This window comes from Drosophila elegans, unplaced genomic scaffold, assembly GCF_018152505.1.
Source record: "Drosophila elegans isolate 14027-0461.03 unplaced genomic scaffold, ASM1815250v1 contig_183, whole genome shotgun sequence".
NCBI lineage: Eukaryota > Metazoa > Arthropoda > Insecta > Diptera > Drosophilidae > Drosophila > Drosophila elegans.
In genome coordinates this window covers 4,384,553-4,400,853 of record NW_024545550.1, presented here as the reverse complement: position 1 = coordinate 4,400,853, position 16,301 = coordinate 4,384,553, and the positions used below count along the sequence as shown (strand labels likewise).

The following is a 16,301-nucleotide window of genomic DNA, read 5'->3' as shown; positions in this document are numbered from 1 at the left end:
GGAAAGGGAAAGGGAAAAGGGCAGGACCAATATTTCTGGGCCGAGGTTGAGGGCTGTGCCGCTGTTGCCCTTGGTCATTAACAGCGTTAAGCCCAGGACCAGACCGCGCCGGAAGGATGTCGTGGCTGAGTGACGTGTGTGTTTGCACCAACCAGCCAAGCAATCCACACACCCATCCTTCCATTCATCCATCCGTTTATTCAACCCGACCCCATCGTCCTACCCCATCGCATTTTTCGTGTCCATGAGCGTTGTCATTAGCGCTGCTCGTGCGCCGTTATCCCTTTTTAATAAGGTTTACTCAGCATTTTTTGCCGCTTTTGCTTCGTTTTTCATTGTTTGTTTGTCAGCTTCTCACCCCGCTTTCATTGCAGATATGTTGTGTTTATTATGCGAGATTTGCGAGAAATTGAACAGGGTATGGCCCTGGGCTTAAGCATCAATCAACGGTGAGATTAATACTGCTAAAGTTCAGGAAACTTGAATTGTTATTTATTGCATCTTATTGAGCGAGTATAATCTGAAAAGTTCATACCTCAAACAGACTTTATAAATTAACTAGAAATAGGTTTTTGTTATAATAAAATCTTTAGTGTTTAAAGCAACAATACTACATATCAAATTGCAAACAACAAATTATACCTTATTCAGATTATTGGCCATAAGTTAACACAAGCAATAATCATAAGAATACGTTTTCCTTATTTTTATTGCAGAAACATTTATGTTGTAAGAATTACTGCAAAGGTGAATAACTTCTTTGAGTGATCATTAAATCACTCCATCGACAGTTCTTTACAGCACATATAGATATGTCCAGGGTGTGATAGGCGTTCTGATGGCAGAAATCCATATTTGGCCCGAACGAGTTCATTTGATTCACACTCACGCGCTCCTTGGACAGACACCTTATAATTCTCTGCTCCGTTCGATGGCTTTATTTCAGCCTTTTACGGATAGTTTCCTATTGTGCAGAGTGTCATCACAGTGAGCCACCATGAGCCATTAGCCATTATCTAACCAAATATGTAATGCACTCGCGAATGCAATCACCCCCCTTTTCCCCCTTCGTCAATCGGCTAATCTGCCTACGTGCCTTGCACACCACATCGCAATGCCGCTTAATACCCGCAGTAAAAAAGATTTAATAATGGGGCAAGAAACCTTGAGCGTGCACTCCAAATTAAATTGTTATCAAATCGATCAAAGCCACAGCATCATTATCTCTGCATTAGCTGCAGAAGCAAAAAAAAACCTTGAGGAAAAAAGACGGGCAAAAAAAGACTGGCGAGGGAAAAACCCGCTTGATAAGCGATTTAAAATGCAACGAACCAGCTGGAAAATGAGGGGTAGGGTGGGGTGCTGTGAGGTAATGATGGTAATGGAAAGGGGTTTTTCCACGTTGACCTCCCACTCCGCTGATTTCCGAGGGCTGAGTGCTGAGTGTTGAGTGTTGAGTGGCCGAGTTCCATGTCCGGCGCCTGGAAGCAGCAATAACTTCTAATTAATACACGAAGAGCATAACGAAAGCTAATTATGAAACTAATGAGCTTGTTGGCAATGCAACAGCGTCAGCAGCAAGAACAAGAAGCACGAAACAGGCAGCAGCCGTTCAACTTGGCCAACTGGAAGGGGCGGTGGGAGGGGCAGGAGGGGCAATGCTTTAAGTGTTAACGACGGTGTGCTCAACATACCGAGCGCCGCTCCAGGTGCGAAATACCACAAAAGAGTGAGCGCGAACAATTCGCCGCGGTCACTCGAACAGCGAAACACACACTCACACAGGTGCACAGAGAGAAATTGCGAGACTTGTATTGGTTCGAATAAATCCCCCAAAAGGTCATCAAAATAATAGTTTATTTTATAATTTACATTAAATTTAATTAACAAAATTGGAGCTAAAAGTCGTGTTGTTTCTATTGTTTGAGTCTTGATTTTGTTTATTTCTAAAGCTACTTGATTTTAATTTTAACCTCGAATTTTTCTATAAGTCGAACCTAATTAAGAAGGAAAATGAAGTAAAACTTCGTGCTAAATTGATTCTGAAACTCGAGTTTTTGTTATTTCGGTGACAGTTTTTTCTCCGTACTTCTTATTTTAATAACTTAAATCAAAAATCGCTTATATTTTTATCTGTGTACTAGTTTGTACGCAGATATTTCATTTCAATTTCCTTTTTGGTTAGCGCGTCTTTTTAGCATACTTGATTATGGTCTTTGGCCGGCAGAAGGAAAGAAAGAAGGGGGCTGGACCCTGGACGTCGCCGGCCATCCGTCACTTATGCTCACGGCCCGTCACTCAAAGCCGGCTCACACACACGAACTCCCAGAGTCGGTCCACACCTACCTCCACTAAATAACAGAGCGGGACGTGAGTTCCGTGGGTGAATTGGGAACGGAGGGGGCCGAGACCACGAAGACGATGACTTCGTTCCACGGACTGAGGCTAGCCCGGTCGATTCGTCCGGTGAGCCGCCGCTACTGTCATTATCTTGTTAACTTGTTGTTACGTCAGCCGGCCTGCGAGCTTGCATGTAGGCAGTCGCCGTTCGGAAGGACAGTGCCGACCCATCAAGTGGAAACTTTGCCAGAAACTTCGCTAAGTAGGTAGAATAAAATACATTTTAAACAGTAATATGTTTGATAGTCTATGGGGAGATAGTTTTGGTGTTCCATCATTTTATCTTTGAAAATCTATTTTACAATACAAATTTTAAAAAGAAGACATAGTGACATAGGTGATTTTTAAACAAATTTTATATTTTATTTGTTTGTTCTTTAATTAGAGAACAACATGATTCGTCATTTGAGATTTTTTTAAAGAATTGTTGGGCTGTAAAAAATTTGTATACAATTTTTCTGATTTTTATACACCCTTTGAACCGAGATAAACAAAGTTTTATTTTCTTTCCAATTTGCCTTTTTATTCATTCTGTGTACAAAAATTAAATACAATTTTTTTTAACATAATACAGTAGTTCTTAAAAATTTTAAGTGTCGTAATTATAGCAAGAAGAAGGGAAAGTATGTATGTAAATTCAATTTAAAAAGTAAATATATTTTCTTATTCGAATGACCGCGACTGTAAAATGCCCTGGACCCACATTAGTGTTCACTTACAGCGTCATCGTGTGTATCTCGCTTAAATTCGTCTGGCCAAAACCCGCACTTCTGCGCGTACTTGTATCCATTCCCAGTCCAATTGCCATTGCCCATGCCCGTGCCCGTGCCCGTGCCCGTGCCCGTGCCCTTGCCACTGCCACTGCCCTCTTCCCCTTTTCGGCCCCCCCTCGTCGCCCATGGACGATGTGTAATAATAATATACACACAGGTGTCCCAGGCACTTTCGGCCAGGGGGCTATGCCAGCTTCGTACCTCATCAATAAGCTCCGGGGATGGGGCATCGTCATCGGCATCGGCGCTGCATGTAGCACATGTAGCGGCGATTACGCGTAATAATCATCATAATCAAAAGTCGCAACACGAAATGAGTTTCGACTTGTTGTGCCGTGGAGGATAACCAGTTGGGGATTGTGCTGGCTCCAGTGGCGGCGGACTCTCGCGCTCCACATAGAATTGATTAATATTGGCCCTGGCCATCGGAAATGCGCCAGCGATTTGGCAGCTTCATAGCCCGGCTGATTACAACACGACTTTGGCTCGGTGGAGAAGCTGAATCAGTATCCTTTACGCTTTACGCTCAAACCTGGTCAACATCGCAACTCCGCTCCTGACCCGTCAAACTAATTTGGCGGCATCAATCTGCCGCTCAATGGGAATAACATTGGCGCAGGCTCAGAAATGGATTAGGTCCTGGCCAGCGATAATTAACATTTGGCTGGCGTGCTAAAAACTTTCTTCATCATATGCGAAAATTATTTCAGTGCCCGACCGTAATGCTGTGTAATTAAGGGGTTAAGGAATGGCATAGTACTTTTTTTTCATTAAGAACTAAGAAATATTTACTTCAATTTGTTTGTTAACTTTGTTCTTAACTTTTCTCTTTGAAAAAAATAATGTTTGAACAATGCTTGTAAAATATTCAATTTTCTAGAGAATTTAAAGTATGCAATTAGTAAGTTTGTTTTGAGTCCAAGTCTTAGGAGTATACTTTTTAAAAATGAATATTTGTTTCTCAACATATAAATTCAAGTAGGTTGAAGCCAGCTCTGTAAAAGCATTCAAATGTCTGACTTATTCCAAAATTCAAAGTCGTAGATAGCGACTTGTTATTATTATTTTACTTGCCGTCTTCTATATCTGGTGTTGTTTTTTGATCTACTCATGTTCAGTCACTTTTATGGGGCTGAGACACTTGGTAACCCAGCATGCACGGCCGCAATCTTGGCTGGTCCAGTCATACGATCAGACTCTAGACGGGGGCTAAAAGAACCATTTCTGTTCGGGCTTCAGCCCAGGTCGTGTTTCGCCGCAACTCTATAAACACAGAAAATAATAATTAACTGACCATCAAATCAACAGCACGTACTCCCTACGTGAGCATAATTTCGCTGCCTGTTCACCTTGATTGCTGATTTCGATATGTTCGTCCATCGGCTACGTGCGAGAACGAGAACTAAAACTAAAACTAAAAGTTACCTGCTGCCTGCAAGTAATGCCAAAGTGAGCAGGCCTCGTTGAGGGGTAAATGGGATTCTGGAGACATTGGCCTAAGTGCCTTCTCCCCCCCGCATAATTAATTCGGCGAAATGCAAGCCGCAGACAAGCGGACAGGACAATGCTGTCATTGCACTATGGCCCCTGCACCCTGGACATTTGCATTTGATTTACGCCAGGACCAGGACGATCCCTCAGAACTCAGGGCTCCTGGCCATAAAACTTGGCTCAAGTGCAAATGCGCTCAAATCTGCACTTAGACGGAACCCCCCGCTGGAAGTGTGAGTGTGTATTACTATAATTAAATTGAAAATTACTGCCAAGCAATTGCAATTGTCCACCCGAGTGGACAGGGCCAGGCAACGTTAATAATAGGTTTGTGTGTGGCCCTAATCATTGTCTGTGCATCTGTCTATGTCTCTGCTGCTTTTGCCTTTACCTCTGGCTTTGGCTTTGCTCTGGCGAAATGTTTCGGGGGTTGGACGAGCCACGCATAAGTTATAAATTATGCATAGATGCATAATTTACAGCCCGTAAGGTCAGACAGTTGCATTTGCCAGTTCACTGCCAGCCCCCAAAGCAAAGTTGAAACTCCCAGAATTGCGTAAGTGGCCAGAAAACATTTCATTTCGCTGCCTTTTGCCTGGTGGTCAGGTGGTCAGGACATTATATTGCAATGGCACAGAAGAATAATTCTTAAAAGGGACTTAAAGACAATGCTGATTGCTCAAGCGATTTTATTTATTACTTTTCTAGGGGTTATTTATGTCACTCAAAATTCAGCTAGGACCAAAACATATGAGTAATTGTGAATAGAGGCACAAGGAAACATAAGTAGAATGTTCATCCTGTTGTTCTCTATGCACTATCATTGCAATTTTCTAACTTTCTTAAATAGATTTTTAAAAATACATTCCAAAAGGCTTTATAAGCAAATACAGTTCTAATTTTATTATGGTAAATTTAAGAATTTGCCTATTAAAACCATATCTTATCATTATGACGCTCAAAATAATTTTAATAGTGTTTTCATAGGAATTTATTTGTAGGTGATTTTAAGTTCTAAACGTTTCCTTTGTTATCACCCTTCTTATATGACTATAACTCTTTTCTGTGCTGCAAACACTCTCTAAAATAAATTCAAATTTTGGCCTTTTTGTGTTCCTCATAAAACGTATTTTTAAAGGGCAAATGTTAAGAAGCCACTCCATAGGGTCAGATTATACCACTTAAAAGGCTTAAATAACATCCCAGAATTCAGAAAAGTGAATATTGTACTAAGTTGGCCTGCTATCGCAAACTATTCTCAGATACATTTGTCTAACTTTTTGCACCGTACTCGGCAACCACTTGAACAGTCAACCACTTCGACAGTGGTTCATTGTACCATGCATGAGTCCTCGTCCGTTGCCTTCGCTTTAACCCCCTCTCGCCCTGATTTACTTGGCATGAGAGGGTTAAGAGGGGGGGTCGGGAGCACTCGAGAACTTGTTTTTTGCATCACTTTGCAACCGCATCATTTTGATGTATTTTGTGGTTTGGTTGTTTAGCAGCGTAGTTTTTAGTGTATCATCATCACGAGTTTACACGCACGAGCTGCGTTGGGTATTTTTGCATACACTCCATATACACACACCTATAAATTAACATGGGTATATAGTTGCGGATGCAGATGCGGATGCGGATGCGGGAAGGGCAGTCCCAGTGCCGACAGCCGAGATGTAGGGGAATGCATTGTTGTTGATGCTGATGCTGATGCCCGGCTTAAATTATCATGCATGTGTGTTTGTCTTATTGCATTTTATTCAAATTTCCTACCGTGCGGTTTTTACGTTTTACCCATACAGTACCGCCGTACCGCCGTATCCCCATATCGCTGGCATCGATTTGCAATTCGCAATCGCAATCAGCTCCAGAGACCTGGAGAACAGCAGAACAGACCGGGCCTTAGGAAATGTTGATGAATGTACAACTGACTGTATACGTATACATATTTATGCCGCAAAAAACAGATGTTCGGGGGGGGGATGGGGATGGGGATCCCCCTAAAACGTGTCCCCATAGAGTTGTCTGTTGCATTTCAACAACTGTTGGTGAATATTTATATTCGGCTCTGTTTTTCTCAAATCGAAATCGATAGGAGGGCAACAGAGAACAGCAAACAGCAAACGGCCAATGTAAACAAATAATTCAGGTGTCTGATAAGCGGTAAACAAAACAGAAAGCCACGGGAATGATACGGTGTAGAAAATGTGGTGAATCGCCAAGGAATTCCATTTAGCTATGTGAATAGTTTGCATTTGCAAAACTTACAATATTTTCGATGACTCACATCGCATATGCAGATAAATGAGGAGAGATATCCTTTTGACCCTTTTAATTTGACCACACATATGCAGACCCGAAATTCTTTACGTTTGGCTACCGCATTATTGTCCGGCGGTCACGTGAGCTGGCCTTGCCCCTTTCTAACATTTCTCTCGAGAGTTGGGGACTCCGATCAAAAAAAAAAAACCCTTTGTCTTGTACTTTATGGCCACGTAAGGGTCGACAGCTGTGTTTGTAACCAATTTGCTACTGTACAGCCAAAAATACAATAAAACAAGGATCGGAGATGAGGGGACCCGGCCCCGAAAACGTAAAGAAAACATCTTTTACAGCCATGTAACTGAACTCCAACTACGGCTTATGCTGGGCATATTTTAAAGTTTTCATTTGCATTTCGTGTGTCGGGCTGGGGTCACACACAGGCCACCTTTCATAACCATTTGCACCTGTCCCCCGGGTAAGATGTAAGAACAAGCGGCACAACAGTCGGGCAATTAGGCTCTTAAAACAATGAGACGGGTACCAGCAGGCAAAGTCACCTCTCGAGGGCCAGAGTTTTGGGTATCTTGTATCGGAATCTGCATTGATTTGGGCGGCCTTAATTTGATGGCTATCGCAGGGGATGGGGATTTTCGATTGGCATTGGCATCTGCGTGTTGGCGACACACGCACCCCGAAATTCCCGGCGAGGACGACAAAGATGACGTTCAAAATTGCTTATCGTAGTTGCACAATCGAAAAGAAGAAGCCAGTGACGCACCAGCATAACGAGATACTCGCACTGAACCGATCTGAGTTACAAATGCGGGAGGGTACTGGGTGCTGGGTTCGCGTTCGGGTTCGGGTTCTTGGGGAAAAGAGCAGTACGTGGCGTAGACAATCAGACGGTAATGTGTGCAAAACAAATCAAGCAACTGGGCCTTGTGATATAATCAGCCTGCGAATAAGCCAGGGTTGCGTCAAGAACTCTCAAAAAAAAAAAAAAAGAAATGACGCAAATCAGCTCTCCCCGGAATTCCCAAGTGTTGCAATGGAAAATTGGAAAATCATGTTCCTTATTAAAATTGATGGAATGGCATCAAGAATACAGGGTGAAAGTTCAACCTGCACAGCTGTTGTTAAACTCACTTATTCGTTGGTTCATCAAATGAAAATTAAATAATGATTGATAATATTTGCGTAACCAACGCAAAGCACTATTAAAGTAAGTAACTATACAAATACTGTCCTTTTGGAGTTTCCGCCTGTACAGTCTAAGCTCCATTTAATAAACTTTATTTTTGCAATTTTCTGGTGGCTTTTGCGCACTTATACCATTTGGAGTGTTTGCTGCATCCCTGCATGAAATCACTATAGATCAAACTAATATCACATATCAGTCTCACCCATCCCTAGTCCATACGCAGACGAAACACACGCACATATGTAAGTGCGACGAAGGGCTTGTCAGCAGGCCATCGTTGTCGCCGCGGGCTCTCGCACATGACTTCACTGAAAAAAACAAAATCAAATATTTACTATAAAAACCTTGATACTAAATTTAAGGCAAATTAAAATCATCCTTAAAACCTTTGTTTGTAGAAGAAATAGTTTCTGGTCTTTTTATTTCAAAAAAATTTTTTTTTCTTAAGTACAAAGTTTTATAAATTATATCAAAATATGCTTAATATAAAAGTGTATATTTATATTTATTGAGCGGGATAGGCCCAGGTGTTAATTTTTTCCAGCACATCATTGTTTAGCATTCCTTACATTTAATTTTTGTCAGTGTTCCTATACTAGTTGGGTTTTGAAGCTGCAGGCGTTGTCGCCGTCGCCGTCTCCTTCTCACCATTTTTCATTTCATTGCGCCGCTGCACATGGCTGTCAACTGCCAGGCCAAGACGTATATGGAGATGGAGGTGGAGATGGATGCGGAGTCTAAACCGCCCGCCATTTCAGCTGCATCTTTCCTGGGCAGAGTCCTTCGAAATTACGGTGGAGGGGGAAGGGAGCAGCGAGCCCGCATATCGATTTCAGCGCATTGTGCCTGTTTGCATACAAATATCCTAAGGACATGTCACAGAGACGCACTGCCCCCCTTGGAAGCACACCCCCTACTCGCCTCTGGCACACGTACGCATGTAAATTGTATTTGTGTGTGAGACACACTCGTATTTAGAGCCCCTTGTACCCCTGCCCCCGCTCCTTTTTAGACTTACATCCTTGAGCTGCTTGTGCTGCTTGTGCTGCTTGATTTCATTTGCTCGGGCAATTGTCTTCGACGGCGTCTGCGTCGACTTTATTTTTGCCAAAAACTTCCACACAAATTCGAATTGCTCGCTCTTTGGCAACTTGTCAGCCAGCCATTTTTTGTTCGACAAAAAACTTGTGATACCTCCCCCTCCCCCTCCCCCCTACTCATCCCCACCCCCAGCAAAAATCCTGGTGCATGTGGAAGGACCTTTGTGCTTTTGTGCGTCTCGTCCTCCTTTCACTGCCACAAAGCGAAGACAGCGAATTGGCCTGCGTTGGTGCCTGCCTGTGACATTTGATGTTTAATTTCAATAACTCTGTGCGCTCGCATTTTGAATTTTTTCCCTTCATCTGCTTTCATTTCGGAATGCGAGTGTGGAGTTGATTGGCCATGGGACTGAAGGGCCATGACTCCCGATTCCAATTATAGCTGTCCAAAATAAAGACGAGTGCAAATTACACAGATTTCATATCCAATAGAGCAGTCACACCAAAAGCTCACGCACTTGAAATGTGTTTACGGAAAGGACTTGGTTTTAAAGTTGTCAATTAAAAGGGTGGTTGAAGAAAGAACAGTCCAAAAAAGAGATTTTAAATAAGATGAGTTTTTACGAGTGTTATTTTTTGTGTTAAAAATTGTTGTGCAATTTTCTCTCAAGTTTCAGATCATTCCTGTTTTTCCGAATTGAGTGTTTTAAAACTATAAAAAATAGAATACTCTCAATGTTTATATATGTTTTTAGTAAAGAAATCTGAATTTCAAACATCTCTTAGCCACATTTTGGTATTGATTTAAGTCCTGTGCCAGTTATCGCATACAAAAATTTAACTGGATTTGCCTGGATTTGTTACCAAATTTCCCTTGGCTTCTCTCTGGTTATATGCATTCCCCCTGCTATTGTTATTGACCGAAATTGCCCCACTCACAAAATTTCCAATATTATAATAAATGCCTCAAAATCCAATTACTTTACCACAATGTCCGAAATATATTTTGATTTCGTATACCCCCCTGCCTTTTCCCATCTCGTTTTCAGGCCCTTGGCTTTTGTGGTCAACATTTGACCGCTGGTGCAGCATTCAAAAACCCGAAAACCCGAAAACCGTAAAACGCAAGTTGCAGCAAACAAAGAACTCATGCGGCTTGCAATTGTGAAAGGTCAACATTCATTTTCGGAGGGGTTTTCACTTTTCCTTTTTGCCCCATTATTCGGCTCGGCGGGAGATCGAACGCGAAGTGATGGGAAATTCAGGGGGGGTGAGGTGTGAAAATGCCAAAACACACGGACATGGAAAATGGGAAGCAGCATATTTCATTGACTGACTGCTGTTGCTGCTGGGAATTAATTGAGCCAGCTTGACAGCTGCCATGGCCCCTAACCGGGTCCAAAAAACCATCCACCTTCAACCTTCCACGGTCCAGCCGCATCAAATGTTCCGACCTGGCTTAAAGCTGCCCTTAAAGCTTGGCAAAACCAGCAGGAGGCTCCGAAACAGAGTTGTCAGCCTGAGCCCCGTTGCCAGCTGTTAATGAGCATTCAACTGGCTAATTAATTTTATACATTTATTAAACTTTGCCCCTGCCTCGTGGCCATCCCACAAACTATTTACCATACAAATCTAATTTTATCAACTTTGTCTTTGGCCGCTTAACTAGCTGAGTTGTCCGGTGTCCTGTGTCCTGCCGTCTCGTCCTGCTCCCTCCATTTCCATTTCCAACTCCATTTCCATTTCCATTTCTCTGGCCCCCCAACTCCTGTCAAAACATTGTGACACAGTTCTGCTTTCTTACAATTTGCCCCTCGCTCTTTATTTAGCCATGCACGTTTGTTACGGCTTGCGCCATTCTCTTGGCTCATTAACGTTGGCCTTTGTTTCGTCCTGTCATCGTTGTCGTCTGCTGGCAAAGCAGGACCCGGTCCAGGTCCAGGAAAACCCAGGAAAAGTGGAGACAGGGAGAGCCGAGCCAGGCATCCTGCATCTATCGCCTTTGTGCGGTGGCCTTTGTAATTTATAAAAGTCCACCGAACGGTCTTCAGCCATTCCTAATATCAGTTGAGTTGGCTGACTGGATGGCTGGGTGACTAGCTAGCTGGCTGGGGCATGTAAATCAGGTCAAAACAATGCAACTGACAGTGAATTGTGCTCGGTTGTCGGAGCCGCAGTTCAAGCAACCCAGCAGCCAACCTGCTGCCACAATGACACATTCAGGACTTGAACAGTTTTACTTCATTATTGGTTACTCAGCAATTCATTCAGAGGACACACCTTGTGTCTGTGCAAGTGTCCCTGGTCGGGCGCCTCGCATTGCCCTTTTTATGGCCATGTCCTTTGCTTATCCTGCCTGACTAATGACAAGCAGTGGTAGTTGGCCATCCAATTCGCCGACTCTCCGTACCCGTTTTTCCACTCGGCCTTTTGTCAACCACTTCGACTTGGCCTCCTCTTTATTTGTTTCTTGGCGCAAAAACCCAACCTACATGGAGGGGCACAGGACAAAGTGGGCGTGGCTCGGTTCGGCACAGAACACAGCTTCGACTTGGGCAGGTGCTCTTTCTCTCCATAACAAAGAAATAAATTATTTGTGCTGTCAACATGGCTTCCTTAGTCCTGTAAATGGCAGTTGGCCTGCGAACTCGAGCTTATTGTTTGTCTATTGATTTGAATTTGCCCAGGAATTATGCAAGTTATTTTATTTCTGTATACCCCTTTTCTTTAGCCAGCAAATACATAAATGTTTGTTGTTGTATCATGGCCGGGAATGGGGACTGATGGATGTTTAATTGTTATAGATAGTCAGTGCGGACTTGGGCAATCTGTAACTTCGATTAAAACGTCTGCAAATTAATGCGAAAATATTTTAGATCTCTATTCAGGGCGTCAATGGTTTATGGAACTTAAAACAACTACTTTTTATAAGTACTCCCAATGTCGATACAATTAAATTCACATGTAGTAAATTTAGAATTATAGTTTTTTTATGTCAGCTTTATCTGCCATTATTTTAAGCAATGACTAGATTATAGATTTAATCAATATAAGCAAAGCAAAACAAATTAAATAAATTTGTCAATGACAACTCAATCTATTTATACAAAATTACTAAAAGTAATGAATTTTTGAATTACATTCACAAATTTACTATTTGAAGCTTTACAAATGGTCAAATTTATGAATTGTGTGGAAAATTGGTTGCCAGAGCTCTGCCAATTTGGTAAATTATTCAGAGGCGCCCTTCGTCTGGTGTCAGCAGACTCGGAAATAAGGCCGTGATTATGCGAGATTAAATGCCTTCGAAAATATCAATTGGGGATTTGCAACTGGCAATGGCCGTGCCAGAACAAATGGCATGCAAATCAATTGGGCAAGTGTGAATGGCTTAAACAAAGGCCAAAAATTGTCAAACTCTGACCGCATTTAAACACAATAAATGAATAATTGATATGTTGTGGGGGCCGGCAACTAATTGCGACTAACTTTGCTGATTTGTGTAGCACTGTCTCCCCTCCCAAACTCCATTCCCCTAAATTGCGAATGGTCTGATAATGGAATATAATTACAATCGAAAAAGGGAAATTCTATTGTGGAGTAATTGTCTGTATTGTGCGTAATCAAATTCTGGTTCATTTCGCAAAAAGTTTAATTGCCTTAATTGCATTCCCTCGATGTGCTATAAAAGCCGCAGATTTAGAGCAAATGACCAACAGTCGAGGCTGTCGAGTGAAATCGGAAAAGCCCAAGCTAAAACACACAAGCACCAAAATGAAGTTCATCCTGTTCTGTGCTGCTCTCGCTGTTCTCTTGGCCGTGGGTCAGGTAAAAGGAGCACCCACTGTACCAACTTTATATGGTTTTTAATCACACAAACCTTTTCTTAGTGCGATCCGGACTTCAGGCAGATAATGCAGCAGTGCATGCAGTCCACCCAGGTGACCGAAACCGATCTCAAGGATTTCATGGCCAGCGGAATGCAGAGCACGGCCAAGGAGAACATGAAGTGCTACACCAAGTGCCTGATGGAGAAGCAGGGCCACCTCACCAACGGCCAGTTCAACGCCCAGGCTCTGCTCGACACTCTGAAGAATGTGCCGCAGATCAAGGACAAGATGGACGAGATCACCTCGGGGGTGAATGCCTGCAAGGACATCAAGGGCACCAACGACTGCGACACGGCCTTCAAGGTGACCATGTGCCTCAAGGAGCACAAGGCCATACCAGGAAATCACTAGGCCCCCATTGGCATTGCATTCGCCATCAACAGTTGATTAGCTCAATTTCTGCGCACCTCAGGTGAATGTTGTGAAATAAAGTGGTTCAAGTTGCACTAAAGCAAAAAGCAATGTGGATAAATCACTTGGGTTGGTGGCATACTGCTAGGTACCACTAGGTTCTACTTAAGTAGTTATATTTCTTTACTAAAATAATAACGAAAAGTGTAAATAACGCTATTTATTGAAAAGTTTTCAGAGCTACCCAACAATAAAGACAGCTACGTTTTGAAAAACCAATCGATACATGACCAGGTGTGTCAACTTGTGAGCTAGCCCAAAAACCCAGCTCAAACCGCATCTCTGGACAGGCCAGAATGATAGGCCAAGAACTTAGAGGCAGATAAAATGAGGTAACTTGGCTGCCACATTCCGTGATTTATCAACTCTCGGCATTCCGGGAAGCAGCCATTGACAACCTGTTTCCCCTTGAGCCACCACAGCGTAGCGTTGTCTACGAATATCATTTGTCAAATTTAATAAGTTTAAAATCAAGATAATTAAAAGAGAAGTTCGAAACAACGGGTGCTCGGCAACTGGCAACCGAGAGTGCGGGATGAGAATCCTTTCCTTTTCTTTGGAGCACGAGCACTGTGACACCAATTACCGCTAATAAATCATTTCACGTGTGAGAGTCTCCCTCCTCCGCTCCGAGTCTGCATCCTGTACCTTTCGGGTAACATATGAGCTGCGCTTAATGGCGCAATTCGTGGATGGCAGGGGATCGAGAGCCAATGTAACCATAGAAGATGTAACATAAATCAACGCCGCAGCCTGCAATGGAAGAAGACAAACGCGGTTCATTGCACTTGTCTGCCGGCTGAGAATCGTTGAGTCGATTCCCGGGGATTGGCGATTGCGATGGCGATGGGTTTGAACTGGGCTCCAGGGTGTGAGAGTGAGGAACCACGGGGCCCGGCAGGTTGACAAGCCCCAGCGACATGAGACAACAGAATCTGAACGTGAACGCTGCACGTCGAAAGAAAGCCAAGAATTCTTTGAAGGACCAAACCCAGCCCAACTTAGGCCAGCAATGACAATTTGAAAAAGAATCCCTGCTTCTTGTTTGAATTGAAAGGTCGCAGTTGGAGTTGTTGGTGGGCAGGAGAATAGAGAAGGAGTGGGGTCAACCTGGACGTTGGGGCGTTGTCATGGCAGCCACATGCATACAAATTTTACCCACTTCAAATTGTGCAGCCCGGCCATGCATATAATGGCCTGGCCTTTTATCAACTAACAAATACCAGTCGGCAACAAAAAACTTTCCAGCGATGGATGACTTCAGTCGCAGACAAGGCGAGGGGGGCAGTTGCACTGGAAAACTCAATTTGAATATTGTTGGACGAAACAAGAAAAGAGCCGAGAAACGGACCAAGACGGGCTCCAAGACGTACCACCACCACCACCACCACAGCCACATGATGAAATGCAGTCAAGTTAAAAAGTGTCACTTGAGTTATGAGTTCATTGTTTGGAGTTACCAAGAGAGACCGACCAGCCAGTCGAGTGGGGTTGGCTGGATGCCTGGATGGCTGCCTGGATGAATAGATGGATGGATGATGATGGAGCAGGCTTCTTTTCAATGGGATATTTGCTGGATAGTTGGCTTGGCCTGGCCAAAAGGGTTGCTGGGCGACGCCTAGCCAAGAAACTGGATGACTAAGAAGTATGCGGTGGCCGGGAAAATATTGTGTCGGCTGTGTAGTTTATTGCCAAGTCAATCTGCAGATACAATATATAGTTCGAATGGCTTTGTTTCTGCAGGGTGGTTTCGACTTAATTTAATCCCAGAGCTTCGATAGACAAGCCTAAAAGCTAGAACTAATTTGAAGATAAGTTGCAGATCCAAGGGAAGCATTTATAGCGCCCTCAGGCCGCACAATTGTCACCCCGAATATTGGGTTATTTTCAACACTTGCTGGGTTTTCGTTTTCCCGGTGCCACTTCTATATTATCGCTGGCAAACGATCTCATTTGCTGATTCGCTGTCACAGATAACGGGTGTGCGATAGGAAAATAATGGATATGGAAGCATAGACAGTCATATGAAATGAATTTCAATTTTGAAAAATTGCTTTCGAATGTGTGTGTGAAAAACGGAAATGCTGCTCTGTTGTTTCCTCTTTCCGAGGAGCGTGTGCTCAAATTAGAAAGCAAATGCAAGAGGGGTTCGTGCAACATTTACGGCCCAAAAAGTTGACACTTTAGTTGCATTATGTGCGGGTGCACGTTTCCCGCTCGGTAAAACTAACGGCACAGTCCCGCTCAAGATGCACGGGCACGGCATTAGAGATCAGATCCAGGTCCCAAATCGTCCGATCCCTCGATCCCAGACAGCAGTTCACACCAAAGTGGCAGTCCCGCGAGGGCACTCGGCCAGCCCCGATGAATTTACATATGCAAGAGTTTTAGTGCTAAATCCTTATTATGTGGGAACTGTGGCCCAGTGTCGCTCATTGTCGGTTCGGAATTTAATTATCGGTTGCATGTCAACGCCTTTTCAATACCTTCATTATGCTCCTGGGTCGCACTGTAGGGTCATAATTAAGCGCCTAAATATACATTTTTTGGTGAATTCTAATTTTAATTGCCGCCACCGTCTATTTCGGTTTCTATTCATATCTACCTACGTTTGTTGAATGGCAAAGCAGATACACGGTAACAGAATTTTCTGTATTTAAATTACCCGGATGTTAACAATTTTCTATTCATGCTCTTTGTTCGCTCAGGAGCATTTGATTTATGAATATAATGGTAAGGTTGTGGCGAATTGAGGTGGGTCCAACCAGCAACTGATCAAAAATAACGGCTAAACAAATGCCATGGGAATTGACTATTTAGTTTCCAAACGATC

At 43.2% G+C, this 16,301-nt stretch overlaps 2 protein-coding genes across 3 annotated transcripts in view; one reads left to right on the top strand and one right to left on the bottom strand.

The window, feature by feature from the left end:
- Positions 1 to 16,301, bottom strand: part of LOC108144999 (odorant receptor 56a) — an 85,855-nt gene that overhangs the window by 36,445 nt on the left and 33,109 nt on the right. Inside the window, exon 1 of one of the 2 annotated variants that reach the window (XM_041707244.1) lies at positions 8,330 to 8,402. The exons of the other annotated variant lie outside the window; for it this stretch is intronic. Coding sequence (XP_041563178.1) covers positions 8,330 to 8,333 — 4 coding nt within the window. The 5' untranslated portion in view covers positions 8,334 to 8,402. Of the gene's footprint in view, positions 1 to 8,329; positions 8,403 to 16,301 lie in introns of those variants that run through there. 2 annotated transcript variants of the gene reach the window in all.
- On the top strand, positions 12,896 to 13,515 carry LOC108145000 (general odorant-binding protein 56h). Its single transcript, XM_017270162.1, has 2 exons — positions 12,896 to 12,995; positions 13,058 to 13,515. Exons 1-2 carry the CDS (start codon positions 12,942 to 12,944, stop codon positions 13,406 to 13,408), a joined length of 405 nt encoding a protein of 134 aa, XP_017125651.1. The 5' UTR covers positions 12,896 to 12,941; the 3' UTR covers positions 13,409 to 13,515.